The sequence below is a fragment of the Ixodes scapularis genome, unplaced genomic scaffold (assembly GCF_016920785.2).
Source record: "Ixodes scapularis isolate PalLabHiFi unplaced genomic scaffold, ASM1692078v2 PGA_scaffold12__126_contigs__length_90152505, whole genome shotgun sequence".
NCBI lineage: Eukaryota > Metazoa > Arthropoda > Arachnida > Ixodida > Ixodidae > Ixodes > Ixodes scapularis.
The window spans coordinates 11207393-11224667 of NW_024609838.1; the positions used below are offsets into that span (position 1 = coordinate 11207393).

Below are 17275 nucleotides of genomic sequence, written 5' to 3' on the forward strand. Positions count from 1 at the left end.
GAAGCGAGAAGCACGATTGCACGAAGCCCCGCTCCTCGTTTCTTAAGCTCTCAGCAAACGTTACTATATTAGCTCAGTTGCGGAACTACCCGTAGACGATGCTTGCACGAACAACACCCTCTCCTCTCACCACCGATGCTGGCCTCCACACTCTAAAAAATGTCTGTGCGTCTACTTTCACGCACAACACTCGGAGAGCCAATCAGCGCAGCTTATGGAGGCAGCTCAGCGAATGGCAATGCTGAAACATATGTTTAGACCAAAAAAACGCAGACTGAGTTGTGACATTAAGCTATGCAAGCGTGACGTTTTGCATTGCTTAATGTCACAACTCGGACTGCGTTTTTTGGTCTAAACATATGTTTCCGCATCGTCATTCGCTGAGCTGCCTCCGTAAGCTGCGCTGATTGGCTCTCCGAGTGTTGCGCGTGAAAGTAGACGCACAGACATTTTTTAGAGTGCAGTCGTTTGAAGCGCCACAGCTTTTTTTGGGAACGGCTGCCACGGTAACAGTAGTGTATTCTATGGAATACGTATGTTTCAAAGCACAGCGTCTAGATGGCGCTGGCCTTGGCCGTTGGCCAAGGTAGCGGCCGACGGCCAAGCGCGCGCTTTTGTGAAGTGGCCGCGCCGCGCTGAGCTCGGCCGTGCAGCGTCTCCGGAGTTTGCCCGTGCGGGCTCTGCGGCCAGATTCGCACCACTCACCGGCGGCCGGGCCGCTGCGTGCGCTGCGCCGCCATGGAAGAGGGCTTCTCTGGTGGCGTTCCTTGGAACTATACCGCGCGGGAGCCAATGGGAGCCTCGTTCCTTGAAACTATGACGCACGCCAGCCAATGGGAGCCTGTCCATCAGATTTCTGCTACAGACGACAGGCTTCGCTCCACTGGGACAGGGGAAGGTGCCGTTTGGCGCGGCTTCAAGAGCTGATGACGTCGGTTCGCTCCGGGGAACAATTAATGCTTTCCCATTCAAAAAAAAAAGTTTATGCTATGACACTAAGTATGACGTTTCATGTGCTTACGTGTTTCAATGTCACAGCGCAGTTGATTTTTTTTTTTTTGAAGTCTAAATTTAATTTTAAGTCTCTTCACCCGCCAAGTTTCCTTCGTAGACAGCAGCGATTGGCTCTCCGAACTGCTTTGTCGTCGTGTTTGCACTAGATTTCTTACGACGCGGTCACAATGCTATTGCATCATGCAGAAGACAGTCTGTATGCAGTGTCTGAGGCATGCTTCTTTCTTATGCGACGGTCCTCGCACAAACACTGTCTGCAAACACGCTCGAAGCCAAAACTCTTCGGTAACCGGAGTCGAATGCCGTCTAAGCGGCAAAAGCGGTTACAACCACGTAAACCGTTCCGTTCGCGTACACCAGTGTTGCTGAGTTGCCACTCCGGAGTTGGAATGATTCCGGAATCATTCCGCATTTTCGTGACCCCGGAATGGAATGGGAGTGGAATGGCGGCAACGTTCAGGGGAATGGAATGGGAATGGAATTAGATGCCGTTTGCCCGGAATGGGAATGGAGTGGGGCCAGGTTCTTTATATTTTATTTATTTATTTATTTATTTTTTACGTTCAGCTATACCGAGCCAGTCAGGGAGTCGGTTGTTCAGAAATAAAATGAACGGGAAACTGCGAACCCGCGTAAGGCCCTAGCAGACGTATGCACAAAAGAAAAAAATGCAATACAAAAAACAAGCGTCAAAGCAACGAACAGAGGGGGATGGGAGGGGGGGGGGGGGGGGCGGCGGTGGCGGCTTTCACTAGTGAAGTTCAACACATATCCGAATGCGTCTGCGCCTGTAATATTGCACGGCTGGTACGCCATCAGCCGACGTGAACGTGACTTGCTGCTCTGGTGATCCGATACCCAGGAAGGAGGCCAGACGTGGCCTCGCTGTGCGGACCCAGACTTCGTACACTTTCGACTCGTCTCGAGCGCGCTGTTTCTCGAAGAGCTCGCACCTGTGCCGGCCATCTCAGGTCGCAATCCACGAGGTCCCTGTTTGAATGATGCTAGGCGAAACTTGAAGACTGCCATTCATGCGTTGGAGGCGGAGAGTCGGCAGGAAGGACCGTCACAACAGGGATGCCACCGTATCGATTTTTCAACCGTAACAGAAGATAATACATGTGCTTCAGGTGGTCCACTTTTCTCTAAAATTCCAAATGCAACTGCCTGCATGGTCTTCAACGAGGTCAGATACAACGAAAGTATGCATTGTCCTTTCATACAGCAGCGTGGGTAAAGTTTCATGTTCAAGGCAACACCTACAGATACAAGAATACTAGTTCATTCAACCGTGACGTCATGTGATCAGTGCTGACAGGGGATGCCCTTATTGGACAGGGAAGTGGTGATTTTTTGATGGAATTTAGTTTAGAGATCGAAGACTTTTCGCATCACTGGTGAGTCAGACAGGATGCCAGGGAAGGTACCGCGGTCAATCCTTGATGGAACGTTTTTTAAACCCATTTAGGACTCTTTGTCCGGAACCACTACCTTCAAGGCGAAGTGCCAAGCCTGCGGAAAAGTAATTTCGGAACCAAAAAAAAAAAAAAAAAAGAAACTTCCACTTCAAACTTAAAGCCTCATCTCAGTTGGCGTCTCAAAGAAATTTGATAAATGTATTGTATTATCAGTATTTATATTTCTGCCCTCCCTAAAATGTATTCTTGTATTTGTATTTCCAAAGACTTTTTTCCTCTTTTTAAAATATATTTCCGATACGTATCACGGTACATTTTTATAGATATATTTGAGACTTGAGTATCAGTATCTCAGCAACTATTTTCATCTATCCCAGTATTTGTATTTCCAAATACATTTCTGAATATTTCTGCCCAACCCTGCAACGTAATGCAGCTGTCAAGTGACACTTTTAACGTTTAGGAATTGGAGGAATGGAATGGAGCGACTCAGCCATTCCAGGAGTGGGAATGGGCCCAGTGTCCCCATTCCTAGGAGTTGAAAGGAATGGAATTATCGAAAACTCTAATTCCCCGGAATGGAATTGGAATGGAATGGGGGTGCCCATTCCGCAACACTGGCGTACACGTTCGGTGGTCTTCGGACGCAAACGCGCGCGAACTTCCACTGGAGCCCGTTAGGTGCAACCTTTCGCTCAAACGCGGGGCGGGGCTGCGGCAGACTTTCGCTCTGCGGATGCATTACGATCACATAACTTTCTGCGCGGCTTCACAGATGTACCGCGGACGAGTAAACAAAACCATAACGTTCCTCGAACGTCGGCCGCCGTACCCCAGCTGCGTCGCCAGAGGCCGCAGCTGCCCTTTTCTGCACCCCCATCTTTTCTCCTTTCCCTCATCCGCTCGACGTCACTGAGCCAGATCAGGCGACGGTATTCTTCGCCGCAATCGACGCGCCCGAAAGCGAACCATCTGCAACCTTTCCGGCGAGTCTACGCAGAGCGTGCGCATGCAATGCTAAGCTCTAGTGTTGAGAGTCTGCGTCTGACAAGCCGGCGTCGAAGCAGGGATGAAACGGATCAAGACATTCCTGGTCAAACACAGCGGCAGAATGGTGTTACGTCAGGCTTCCGAACCGGATGTAGAGCCGGTGGTGCTGTGCAAGGTGCTTCCGGTTCGTAGGGAGTCGACATTTTCGGATTCGTGGTGTGCGTCGCGTGACGAACGGGACGCCAGGAATGAACTGTTGGATATCAAAGAGTAGGTTGTCTTTTTGTTTCGTGGTAGTACAAAAGACGGGGGCAACAAGAAAAAACTCAAGTACGCGAACGGCGACTGAAACCAAAAGAAAAGATAAGCGTAAGAAACCGTTGGGGCTTTGCGCGTGCGCTGTACCTATTGTGACATTTCTAGGTCAAAGCGGGAGGTACACTGTTGAGACTGTCATTGTATGTTTTCAGCCGGCAACAGGTGCGCTTGAACTGATCTTTGTTGTATTGACGCTGACAGAGAGCTTGGGCGTTGCACTGCGCTTGCGCGGAATTTCTGCCCTGCGCAGTGTGACGTCACAAGCCTGGGGGGGGGGGGGGACCAAAGCGTTGAGGCCTCACATGCTAAAACTCACTAATATTTTTCTTATTCCTTTTTCGAGAATCGATGTTTTACTTCGTTGAAGTTCTTTATCAACGAATCTGACGCTTGCCGACGGTGTATGCATGCTCTTTCCGCTGAAGTATCCACGATCTCCTGGATATTTTGAGGACTTTCTGCGACCGATATCTCTCGTCGGCTTGAGTTGGCATTTACCGTACGCTGAAGCTGCTTTGCTTGCGTTCCTTCATGATTTTGTTTATAACCTAGAGCCGCATTCACACTGTTCATACATTATGCGAAACAGACAGTGTTCGTTGCAGACATCACGGCAACATTATCCGCAGACAGGCCCGAAGCACTTCCAGTCATATTTGCTTCCTACATAAGCATGCTTCGAACATCTCTGCAGGCAGTTTTTTCTTTGTATGATCAATATGACCGTCATAAAAGGAAGAAACACGGCTCAAACAATGTTGGCAGACTGTCTTCTGTATGACGTAATAGCAGTGTTACCGCGGCCTGGCGCTAGTCAACGGCGCAGACACGTTCTTCCCGCTGAAATGCTTGCGCATCTGCCAGATGCTGTGATGGTCTTGAGCGACTTGAGCGACAAAGCTCTTTTCTTGTTGGCTCGAGTTAACATTTGCGCCGGAGGAGCTGCTTTGTTCTCTTTACCCACAGTGTATATAACTTTAGCTGATAACCTTATCCCAATCTATTGTTCTTTCAAGACTCCTGAACGACAGGCGACCCCTGTTCGACCATGAAGAAGAGGAGAGGGCATCAGCCATATGGTCCACTAGGACAGCCTCCGCCGGATCGCAGGAAGCCGTCATGTCCGAAAGCCATCTGCGTTCGCCCACGAGCGTCGCGACCGTAGTCGAAGAAGCAGGTAGGCATTCGGCGAGTACCGGATACAAGACAAGGCCGGCGCGCGTGACGTCATTAACGGTGGGCACCCGACCCGTGCCTTGCGGGAAACACGCTGAAACTCCGCGAGTGTCGACGCAAAGTGGCAGACGCGTCCGTCTTGGAGTCGCCGTCTGCTAGCGTCGCGCCCTTTGTGAGACGCTGCAAAACGCGCTGGTGGCGACGCTGACGCGAGATAGGCGTCCCACTACTGATGACGTATAGAGGGGGAAAGGGCTCGTAGGCCTTGCCTTTAGGGTGGTATTGCCTCGGCTGTCACATGCAGCTGTTGGTGTCTGCTGGCGTCGTTCGCGGGAAGCGTATCGTGCCCGACTGACAGTTCGCCGCTTTATGCGTGCCGGGGTGATTTATGGGGGGCGTCTTTTAAAGCGCTCCGACGAATGCTACGAAGAACCGGCACGGAAAGTCCCCCGGCCTAACCTTGCGATGGAAGCGCGCGGTTTGTGAGATGCATGTGCGCCCACAGGCGGGTCTGACGTCACGCCTGACGTCACGCGGCTGCGGCGGCGCTGTAGTAGGCACGGCGCATGCGCAGATGCTACTTGAATCTGGTTTCTGCGCACGCGCTGTGCCCACGCCTTGTATGGACAAGCGTGGATCCGTTTGCAAGCGGTGCGTCGGCGTATGTGTGGCTCGCGCTGACGTCGTGTCAGCCGCCATTGTGGTGGCCTCGCTGCTGAGAACGTGTACAGTGCGCGGCACTGTTAGCGCGAATCCGACTTCGGCGCCTTTTTGCATTTTTGCTTCCAAAGGGTAGTGGCGGGAATCAAAATTTACCACTTAGGTTAATACCCCAGCTGAGCACTTTCCACCACTCTGGTAGATTTTAGCAAAATCCTTCAAAACTTAAAAAAAAGAAAAAGAAACGGCGATGGATCGTTTTCGCGCTAACAGGGTTGCGGATTGTTCCTTTTTCAGCAGACGTATTGTACCAACGATTGTTGTTTTCTTAACAAAGTCGTGTTAGTTAGGACACTTTGAAGTCGCTTAGACCCGAACCATAGACTGCTGTGGATCGACAGTTTTTACCCTTCGACAGGGCTGTTTGTTGACAAAACAAAACACATGAATTGACAATTAACATGAATTCACACTCCAAATAAATTAATACTGGCGGAACAGTCAATTACACAAAAATGGCGCGATTTCATACATGCCAACATTTTAACCAGTGTGAGCAAATGTGGCAATTGGTACACGAACAATTAGATTGCGATTTACTGACTCAGAACGTATCACACGTTTGGATGATTTTGGTGCCTGACTCCAAAGTACCGTCGTTAATGGTTTAATGTCTTGGGTAAACAGCGCACACGCGAAAGTAAATTGGCCATCATTTTATTCATGCCTGAATCTTTTCTCCCTTGGGACTTCCACTAAGATTGTTTGAGTTAATGTTGCATAAACGATGATTTCGATTTGACTTTCGCAAATGGTGAACGCGCCACTAACGCCCGCGGTGTGAACATATAAACGTTTTGACCTGGTGCTGCGAACGGTAACCCTTGTAGCGCCGAGGGTGTTGAGCGCAAGGATTGACACGAATCTCAAGACAGATGAATTTCCCAAAGTTTAGGTTTGGTTGCCTTTTTTTCTACCAGTGTGAGGAGCTGCGGGCGCTGCGTATTTTTGGGAGAGAAGCCGCGTTCGGAAGAGAAGCCGCGTCGACATCCAAAGTATGGGCGAAGAGTCAGTGGGGTTCGCCTCCGCAGTTCCGTTTGATGTACTCTGCTTGTCCTAGACAAAAGTCAGAGGTTGCGGCTACGCCTTCAAAGTGTGATGTTCTGCTTTTTTTTTTGTCACTTCAAAAAGAAACGTTACAATAGATTCGTATCACCAGGTGTTTGATGTACTGTCAACAACGCGGCACGGCTCAAAATGTCGTGTACAAAACGAAACAACAACAACACCAACAAGTGGTCAGAGTGATATGTAGTAGCACCATGAGGTACATGAAAATGGCGGCCAGCCTGACATGCATTGCAGTTTCATGGAATGGAAAAACATAAAAAAAGTGTAGATGGTAAAAAGAGATTAAAAAAAAAAAGAATAAAAAAAGCAGAGTGGCAATGTGTGATGGTTCGTTGTTAAAAAATATGTATAAAAACGAAGTACGGGAACGGAGCGGGAAGATTGAAAGAAGAGAACGAGTATGGCGGCAGCGTCCTTAAAGAAAAGCTTAAAAGCTACGCATAATTGTGGTTACATTATGACCTGGCCCATCAAAGCCCGGGTCGAAGCAGTAATCATGCATTCGGCTTTTGGTGAAAATAAAAATAGACTGCCACTCTAAAACTTTGTAGAATTGAGGACTATCGTTTCATGACTTAGAGCGACGCAGACGAACCACGCGGCATGTAACCACAGCGTTTAGCATTCGGTCTTCCCAGCTCAAAGCACCGCCCACTCCACAAGTAGGAATAGTGGTAGCAGACAAGTTTCAGTAACTATAGACCCCTAAAGAGGGGAAAAGCAGGAACGCATTTGACTTATGCAGTCACAATGTCGGGGGAAGAAGCAACGATACAAACACGCGGCACAACATTTTAAGTGCACTGTCCTATACGCTGTTTTCCCTTTTCGCGCCAGACAGCGGATTGTCCACACTACGCTCCGTGGCCGAAGCGGACACTCAAGTGGACAACTCGTTCGACACTACCTTGGCGTTCGATGCCACTCTGCCGTCGCTGTCCTCCGACACGGTGTCCCTGAGGCCACGGTCCCTGTCCTCGGTGACTTCGCCGGTCCTGGACCGGGAGGACAGTCTCGACTCGAGCGCTGCCGCTCTGTCGGCATCTCATGGCAACGCCTGCCTGGGTCCGCCAGTCACGCTCAGGCATCGGAAGTTGAAGTCCGAGCGCAGCGTGGAGTCCCTACCGCCGACACTTGGAGACATCGCCGCTAAGTCTCCAGCGGTACGAGAGGAACGCGCAACGTCCGTGTCCGCCAGCAGCGAGAGCGGCATCGGAAGCCGGAATACCTGGTGCAGTGTGAGTGGAAACCATTTTTTTCCCGGTTCTAAACCGTTAAGCTGGGGTCACACTCTTTATACGTCATACAAAAGACGGTCTGCATGCAGATTCGAACGTGAGTCATCGTGAGATCCGTGCTTCGAATGTCACATGGCTATGAGCTTCAATAGGAAACCTGGCACGCGTGTAAGACGCGTGGTGTCCGGTCTTCGCGCAATTCTTGCTTCGTGATTCTGTCGTTGGCGTTTTTATCGGGTATAATAAAGTATTATTAATGGCTGAGCGATGGTAACCGATGGTTTCAAACCTGTTGGTTTCAAAAAGGACCGGCTAGTCGTCATGCACGTTCAGTCGTCCCACGAACGCCCGCCGTGCCGCGATGGCCCGCCTAACCGTACAGTTAGTCGTGTCGATTCATTCCGTTGTAATGTGATTATTCGTCGTATTACCCGCTTAGTCGTAATGCGTTTGTCCGTCGTAGTGAATCAAATATTCGGGGCTCACATCGCTCCGCATTTCATGAGGCCTCGGCTCGTCTTACCGCAGATGGAGAGCATCGACGGGTCTCCCAAGGCCCCGAACAGGGGTAACCTCTCGTCCAGGAGGATCAGTGAAATAAAGAGACAGCTAGGCGTCGATCCTGTCACGGCGAGGTGAGGTTTTCACTCTCGAAGGTTGACTTCGGTGCTTCGGACTTAATTAAGAGCAAGCGGATTGGGAGGTAAAGAGAGATCGGGCAAAGTTCGGGCGACTTTGAAACCTATAGACTGTCTATGATAAGAGACGAGGCGTAATAAGAGATACAATTACTGTCTTGCCTCGCTCGTTGCGAGGCAATGCATTTTAAGATGCTTATATCTCGTATGAGCTGCGAACTTTGAACCCAAGCTCTCGTGGAACGGGGTACATGCAAGGTTGTGCGATCGAAGTTGACAACTGGAACAGAAGAGACGCAGGATAATACCATGTCATTGCCAACCTCGCAGGGGACATTATGCCCCGCGCAGGGCCGAGCAAGCATCACCCGGTCACGAAATTCTAGAAGATTCGCGCTTATTCTTACTCAGGGCGTAACTTTGATCATTTGGTCTTAGTTTCTTGTTCTAGAAAGTGGCTGTTCATTCTCACCCCGAACGCTCGATGCTCGAACCTTTTGGACCTAATTTTCGCGATGCCGACGCAGACTAGATAAGGAGATTCCTGTGACTTTGTTGAGTCAATCTCGCTCTCACTTGCTCTTACGCTGCTAAATTGCCGCCCATTTTTCTGCTATCTCGACGCTCGTTCTTTATTCTGTTTAACACAAGTTCGCCCTGTCATATTAGGTGTCATAATAATTTCATGAAGTTATTACGTGCAAACGGCTTTTTTTTTAATGGCTCGCCACGTGTGAGATTAACCGGAGCGGTAGAAACATTTTATGCTTGAATAATAATATATGAAGTTGTGCATCAAGCGCGCGGACTAAATCGCAGAGCTTGTCCTACATAACCTCGGAATTATAATGGTTTTATTTTACGCGAAGAGTGGAGGATGAAACTTTTGCGTGAAATGTAATTAAAACAAAAAAGGAACCCTAAGCTCCCAATGGAAGGGACAACTTTTCAAAATCGTTGTAAGAACTACTGAAATGTTTTGTTATTTGTATAACGCCGCCTTTTATAACCAACCACATACCACTCACGGACATATTAGGTCTCGTATCCGCGTATGGGTCCTTCCCCCAGAGGAACAGTCTGAAGACACTGTCTGACGCGTGTCTCTCCCTCACATGATAGCGCCATCCGATCGGGCATACAAAAACTGTCCGCAGACATGCTTGAAGCATACATATCCGCAGATAACTCTGCTGTCCTTCCTACAGCGAGATCTTTTGCACGATGTATGAAGGGTGAAACTGCGGCTTCGAATGTCTCTTTACCGTGCCAGTGTCACTGAAACTACGTTCTTCTCTCCACCCCGAGGTACAATCGAAACCCGCGGAGTCCTTCCGGTTCTTTCCGCCAAATCGAAGACTCCCCGCCCGCGACTGCGCCCCGGAGTCGGCGTCAGAGGTCGCTCTCTCCGACGAGGAACTCTAGTCCTCCGGTGCCTCTTCCAAGGTCTCGCATCCCGGCGTCCACCGAACCCAAGCCCAGGCCTCGAAAGCACCTGTCTCGGCAAGACAACGCGGTGACGTCCCCACTGGACGACGTGGACTCTCATTTTGAAGAACCGCCGGTCTTCGACGAAGACTGTCCGAGGACGTCGACTCCGCAGGCAAAGGTCGCGGTCGCGGATGCAAGTCTCCATAGCGTCCAGAGGGCGGCCAGCTTCACGTGTTGCACGGGCCCACCGGAACACACGTTCAAGGTGGTGTTTGTGGGCGACGCGGCGGTGGGCAAGTCGTCCTTCATCATGAGGCTCAGCAGGGGCATCTTTATGCCGCAGCTCACGTCTACGCTTGGTACGTTCCTCTACCGCATTTAACGTTTACGCGTCGCGAGTTATTTTATCTGGGTCCAAGTGACCTGATGGCGAGGGTTACTACAAAGCATAGCATGTTACAAATCTGTAAAGAGCATACATCCGGGGTTACTCTGCTCATGCGTCATACAAAAGACAGTCTGCAAACAGATTTGAACACGATTCACCGCGAGATTCGTGCTTCGAATGCCGCATGGCAATGAGTCCAAGGAGAAGCCGGGCACATTGCATTCGAACCACGGGTATTACGATGACTCGTGTTGGCAGACTGTCTTTTGTATGATGCATAAGCGGTGGGACCCCGGCCTACGGCACTCTTTATATGTGTAATATATACACAATTTTGTTTACGTACATGCATTCATATTTTGTCTATCTCTTGCGACGTTTTTGTAAAACCTAGAAACGTTTCGAAGAGAGTTTTTGTTGCGGTTTCCTAATCTAGAAACCCCCCTTTTATCTTAAATGTTTGATCTCACTTGCGCGTGAGAGAATTATGTTTCCGGTTCTGATAGTGGAAGATTGCGCACAGGTATGTGACCTGGAAATCTTAATTTTATTAAAAGGGATGTAACCAGTGATTGCGAGAGTTATAGTATTTCGTGTGCTGCCAGGTCGAATCTACAATCTGTAAACTAACGCCTTTAATTCCCTCTAGGAGGCCCGTAATAAATTGATTTCTCGACGTATTTCGCTGCAATTTATTAAGGAGGTGCAAACAAGCGGCAAAAGTTTACAGTAAAAAAAAAAAATCATGGAATGAACTTTTTTTTTTTTTTTTAAGAAACTTAAACAGAAACCTGTTCTGGGCAATCTACGCAGCCACTACGCAGACGATGCACGCGTGGTGAGAAGTGCCGCCGACAGATGGCGTACGCCGCGCGAGGGAGCGCCGGCCGATTCGGGTTCTTTTGCGATAACCCTCGACGCTGCTTTCGCCATCTGTCGGCAGCACTTCTTACAACGCGTGCATCGTCTGCGAAGTGGCGGCGCAGATTGCCCAGAATAGGTTTCTGTTTTGGTTTCTTTTAAAGGAGATAATTTCATTTCTTTCCTTATTTTTTTTTTTCACTGTAAGCTTCCGCCACCTGCTTGCGCCACCGTAGTAAAATGTCGCGCGATACGCTGAGAAACCGACTTTTGCGGGACGTATAAAGTGCCTCAAAAGTGTTGTAGTTTATGTGCTGTCGGTGACTCTAACGTTTACTCTCGGTGGCTAGATTGAGAAAGGCATGTAAACAAACGAGTTAACGTCCCTCTATCTCATAATTTATGATGGTCGTTAATGACTTATAATCTCTTGCTTCATGATATGATCCTTGGGGCTCTTATTCGCTAAGGCAGGAACGACGGCGGAGCCATTTTAATGTGCTCGGGACTCCTCACTCCGTTTCTTTATTTTTACTTTTCACGGATAGCCTAAGACACGGGGCACTTTTTGTGTCTAGGCTTCGCGGTTCCTTATTCAGCATTCCTATTGGCTGTGTAGCAACAATAGGATGCACGGATATGTCCGCAACGCAGACGGTGTTTGTGGTCTGTTCGCATAGTGGAAGAAGGCAATTGGGGCGCAGTAGGCACCTAACATGGCACCCGATTCTTATGCGCAGGCGTGGACTTCCAGACGAAGAACATTCGCATAGACGGGGTTAATGTCAGCCTCCAGCTTTGGGACACGGCAGGGCAAGAAAGGTACTGTCTGTCTCCGAGTGTTATGTTATCGCGTTGCCACACAGACGCCCCCGTTTCTCCCATTAGAAGCGACGTGTGGAATATGCTATATATATATATATATATATATATGTTTTTTCCCCATTCAGGCTGAAGTCTTTTTTTGCCACACTGAATTCCTTAGCCCTCTTTCAATGGTCACGTGAGAGCGATAATGCCCCTTATTGGTCGTTCTTCTCGTGTAGGGTGGACCTTAAATGTCCCCTCTAGCTTCTGCCGCCTTCAGGTGGCAACTGGAAGATAGCAAGGTTCTACCGAGCTTTCAAGGTCACCTACAGGGTGCGGCCGCAAGGACTAACACGTTCGGCACCACTTGCGGAATTCGAATTTAAAACGTGCATACTTGAAATATGGCGCGCGAAGGTAGTTTTGCCAGAAGTTTTACGGCTATTTTTTTTAGAGCTCAATTCTTAGGTAGCGAAATATTAAATATGAAACGAAAATCGGAGTCGGTGCATTTCCCATGTCCTATACCAGCCTGTTTGTTGTCTGCACGCTGGTTTATCAGCTCGCTCCCGGGTGGCTTGCTGAAATCAGAAACGCCCAAAACCAAAAGCCAGACGCTGGCGATGAGCGAGATAATCGCGATAATTAATACTTTTAACAGAATATATGACCTATGGCCACCTGGGTGCAAGCTCACAAACCAGTGTGCAGACGACGAAAATCCGGTATGAGGCATACGGAATGCATGGTCGCCATTTTCGATCTATTCTTAATATTTTACCAGCTCTTGCTTGAGCTCCGAAGAAAAAAATAGACGTAAAACTCCTTGCGAAACTACCATCGCGTGCTCAATTTCAGGTGTGTACGTTTGGAATTGGAATTTCGCAAGGTGCGCCGAATGGGTTAGTTATTACGGCCACACTCTGTACAATTGGTCAGCGTCGGGTGCCGATCGAACACGAGTGCAGCGCCAACGCTCGGCTAAAACTCGTGTTGTCAGTCTGATCACGCACGAGTCCCGGCTTAAAGCTAAAGCAGCAATAGCTGGCCTCGGCCAGGTGGCGTAGAAAATCCAACAATATGCGACCTGGTTATATCTAGGCGATGTTAGAGTACCCCCTCTAATGTTTGTCGCCTTAGGAAGAGGCAGACAATAATAGAATTATACCAGCTCAATCATGCTGCCAAAAAATGGTCAGCACGGAATGTGCGATATGCCTTCCAGGGAAGAAGAGAGCGGCACCGCCTACCGAAGATTCGCTTTCATTCCTGACACACGGCGTGAAATGGCGGTACATTGCTGAAAAGGTCTTGAAGTCCGCGACACTTACGTTGTCTCTTGCTTTGTTTTTTCTTCTCCAGAACTTTTATACGCTAACCGCCATGATCGCGACATCCGACAGCATGACGCTCCGGCGTTTGTGACGTCATTTGTTGCCACTTCGAGAGCTCATTAATTAGATTTATGGGCGGAATTTTTTGTGCCGAGGATCTGAGGGAGAGGAGAAGACAACTGCGAGCGGGGACGTGAGAACGACGAGCTCTGGTTGGAATGATTAGTGGGTAGCCCTAAAGCTATGAGGAGAGCAAGTCCTCTGCTTCTTGCGCAAAAGTTGCGGTGACGTTAGAAAGACGCCGTGTTCTGATTGGCTTTGATTGAAATGATACTGGGTAGACCTCAATGCTAGATGCCTTGAGGACTGCCCACTAGTTTTTCCCATCGGCCAGTTAGAACTCGGCGTTCAGACATCATGAAAAAACAGACGAACTTACACTCCACAGAGCTGTCTTTTCTCCGCTGCACTCGTCGAACGCGTTCGAGTGTGAAAGCCGCACTCCGGCGTTCCGCGTTCTGGCGCGTTTCAACGAGTGTGGTGGCGTAGCCTCCTTTGTTCTATAAAAAGCTGTCAGTTCCACGACGGAGCCATTTAGCGCTTGGCTGCCGAAAGAAGGCGAGGAGCACGGTTACTCATTTGGTAGCGCTGGAGCACCTTCTGGAGTAGCTCTTTAGCCAGCGCCAACAATACGCGCGGTGGCCTCTCCGAAAAACAACGAACTGGACCCCCCAAAAAATAAGAAAAAAAAAAAAGAAAGGAGGATATTGGCGCTTGAGGAAACGGGAGAGGGGCGGAATAGGAGAGGGTCAACGCAAAATCTTCCCCCCCCCCCCTCAAAAAGAAAAAAAAAAGGCGCATTTGTGTTTTTGGATTTTACCGCTGGGGCATTGTTTGGCGCTGCCAGAGGGAGCCCTTGCTCGCGTCTTCTTTTCTGAACTCCTTTCCCCCTTACGGCGACCACGTTCTTTCGCGATTTGACAGGTTTTCTAGAGTAAAAGAGGCTATGGCAGTGAAGACATATGCAGGTAGCTTTAGGTCTACCCAACCATACTAACCAGAGCTCGGCGTTCTTACGTCACCACATGATCTTTTCCTCCTACACTCTCGCAGTTCCTCGGCGCCCGCACACCAGGCGGAGACGCGTTCCAGGCACTCTAGTGAAGGCTACAGCCACAAGCTATAGGCTAGTGGCTTTGGCGGGTGTATTCGCTGCAGCAGCGCTCATGTAGCAGGGGCGCGTTCGAAAGCAAGGAACTAACGCTCGTTCGCTTTGCCGTAGCTCACTGCATGCACATTACAGTGAGACGAAGTAGAGTCGAGTTTGCTGTGCGAGTTTAGCTGAACAGATGTTAAACAGGGTTTGCCGACTTCTGTCGTAGGTTCCGGTGCATCACGCAGTCCTACTTCCGCAAGGCGGACGGAGTCATGCTCATGTACGACTGCACCAACGAACAGTCCTTCCTGAACGTCAGGCAGTGGATGTCGGACTTGGAGGTACGTACAAGGAGAGCCTTCTTTATCTGTCCATTTGGTGACGATACTGCGCTGGTGAAACTCGGCATGCAGGCTGGAAAATAAACCTGGCTGCGTCCACCCGGTTCTGTCATCGTGTTTATCTTTCCGCTTGTATATAACGAATTGTCTCCTCACGTTGTGAATGTGGTTTTATATTTCTAGGGTCAGCTTACGCTTGCATTCTACGCTTAGTCGATCACTATTGCAATCGGTACAATTATAGGGATTACTGCACTGTGCTAAATACGTGTTAAGGTATACGCGTGAAAACTATTTTTCGAACAAAAACGTTTGCGGCTCAAAGATGAGGCATGACCTCTCACGCTGAACCTGACGTGAGCGTGGGACGGGTCAGCCTGAAATTCCCTTAATACCCGACTCGTTACTTTCAATTAAACCTTTACCGGTCTAGACTCGGTGTATATCGGGTGATTTGATTTCCGGCCGTAACTTGTCTTAAAACGCACCCTGAGGCGTACAGACTTGCATTTGTCTGCACCGTGTTTTAGGCTGGCACTTACTTCGCATTTTTAAAATTTTAAGTAACCACAAATAATATGAACGACGAAAACTTTGGAACAAGTACGCGGCCTTTTCCACTTCGTTATGTTGGTGCTACACTCCCATGTTCTTTGTGGAATGTGCCCCGCCACCCCACACTCTAAAAAGAGCCCGTGCGTCTACTTTCCCGCACACCACTCGGAGAGCCAATCACCGGAACTTACGGAGGCGGCTCAGCGAATGACGCTGCCGAAACATACGTTTATACTTCGTTTCAGCCTCGGTCCGAGCGCGGCCGATGTTATGCGCCGAAAGGCCAATCAAACTGCGAAAGAGGCACAACGTCATGGCGTGCTCTCTGCAGTTGAACGGACCAGCCAGTATTCGCTGTCTCTCTGTGCGTGCTTCTCCGCCGGCTAGTCTTATCAAGCGCAGAGAGCACGCCATGACGCTGCGCTTTTTGCGGTGTTTGATTGGCCCTTCGGCTCATAACATCGGCCGCGCTCGGACCGAAGCTGAAACGAAGCATATACTGAGAGCCGCAGTCTGAGTTGTGACATTAACTAATTCAAAACATCACGTTTCCATCGCTTAATCTCACAACTCAGACTGCGTTTTTTGGTCTAAACATACGGTTCGGCATCGTCGTTCGCTGAGCCGCCTCCAGTAAGTAGCGGTGATTGGCTCTCCGAGTGTTGTGCGGGAAAGTAGGCGCACAAGCTTTTTTTTCCTTTTTTTTTTTTTTTTTTTTTTTTTTTTTAGAGTGTACGTTGTTCCGGCGTGGGGCGTAATTTTTACCTAGATCTACGTCACGATCAGTGTCGAAGCACACGGGCATGACTTTTGTGGGTATAACGTTGATCATGCTCAATCTCAGTCGTTGGTACGACCGAGTGTGATCGGGTTAGAGTTCCGTACTGCAATGGAAGAAACCGCGATTTAATTGTATACTCCGTTTAGGTGCGAGCGGGAGTAAAAACTAGTTGCACTGTGAACAGAAATGCATAGGCTAAAACGCGATGTCATGACGTATTCTGCCCTCTTGATCGTATCAGCTGGTGGTGACACGCGCATAGGAACACGAAACATGCGGTTATATAGCGCATTTTGAGAAGTTCGGTTGGCCCCACTGGGCTCGTAACGTTGGTGGCGCTCGGATTTAGGATGAAACGGAGTACCTTTACTCGACAGCAAGTAATCCTTCCTTGTTCCGAAGTCATCCACTAAGTGCACCGCGGTTGAGCCTTTTTTTTCTTAATTAATGCGCCGTTGATTTCTCGGGCTACGATTTCCCAGGAAGCGGCATCCAGGGGCATTCCGATTGTCCTGGTGTCCAACAAGACCGACCTCCGAGAGATTGCCCGTGTTCAAGGGAAGTCCATTGTGGAAAAAGAGGCCGGCGAAAAAATCTCGGAGGTACGTAGTGCCCACGCCATAGGCTTTCCGGGTCGCATTTCTAAAACAAAATTCTCTGTTTAGTGCTTAGACATTTGATCGCATAACGCATATTTCTTTTCCCCCAGGAGATGAAGGCTATTTTTGTCGAGACAAGCGCCAAGGATGGTTCGAACATCAACGAAGCCATCGCGTCTTTGACGAGGTAGGATATATCGGAGGTTTAGAAGGTATTCTGTGGTTGGGCATTGCAGAAGAATCTAATGAAATTGGCTATCCGTCTAAAAAAAGTACGTGCGTCTACTTTCCCGCACAACACTCGGAGAGCCAATCACCGGGCCAACGTCAGGCCGCCATTGTTCGATCACGTGATTTGAGCATGTATTGGACGCGACTGTGACGTCAGAGTTCGGCAAAGACTCGGATCCAATCGGGCGCTTCGTGTCCAAGCAATGGC

At 49.3% G+C, this 17275-nt stretch overlaps 1 protein-coding gene across 1 annotated transcript in view; it reads left to right on the plus strand.

Moving 5' to 3' along the window:
- LOC8040864 (ras and EF-hand domain-containing protein homolog) overlaps positions 1 to 17275 on the plus strand; it is a 71424-nt gene that overhangs the window by 51729 nt on the left and 2420 nt on the right. Inside the window, exons 9-16 of the mRNA XM_029970569.4 lie at positions 4757 to 4917; positions 7545 to 7945; positions 8474 to 8580; positions 9892 to 10373; positions 12004 to 12085; positions 14787 to 14901; positions 16720 to 16839; positions 16947 to 17023. Of these exons, the coding sequence (XP_029826429.2) occupies positions 4757 to 4917; positions 7545 to 7945; positions 8474 to 8580; positions 9892 to 10373; positions 12004 to 12085; positions 14787 to 14901; positions 16720 to 16839; positions 16947 to 17023 (1545 nt within the window). The remainder of the gene's footprint in view (positions 1 to 4756; positions 4918 to 7544; positions 7946 to 8473; positions 8581 to 9891; positions 10374 to 12003; positions 12086 to 14786; positions 14902 to 16719; positions 16840 to 16946; positions 17024 to 17275) is intronic.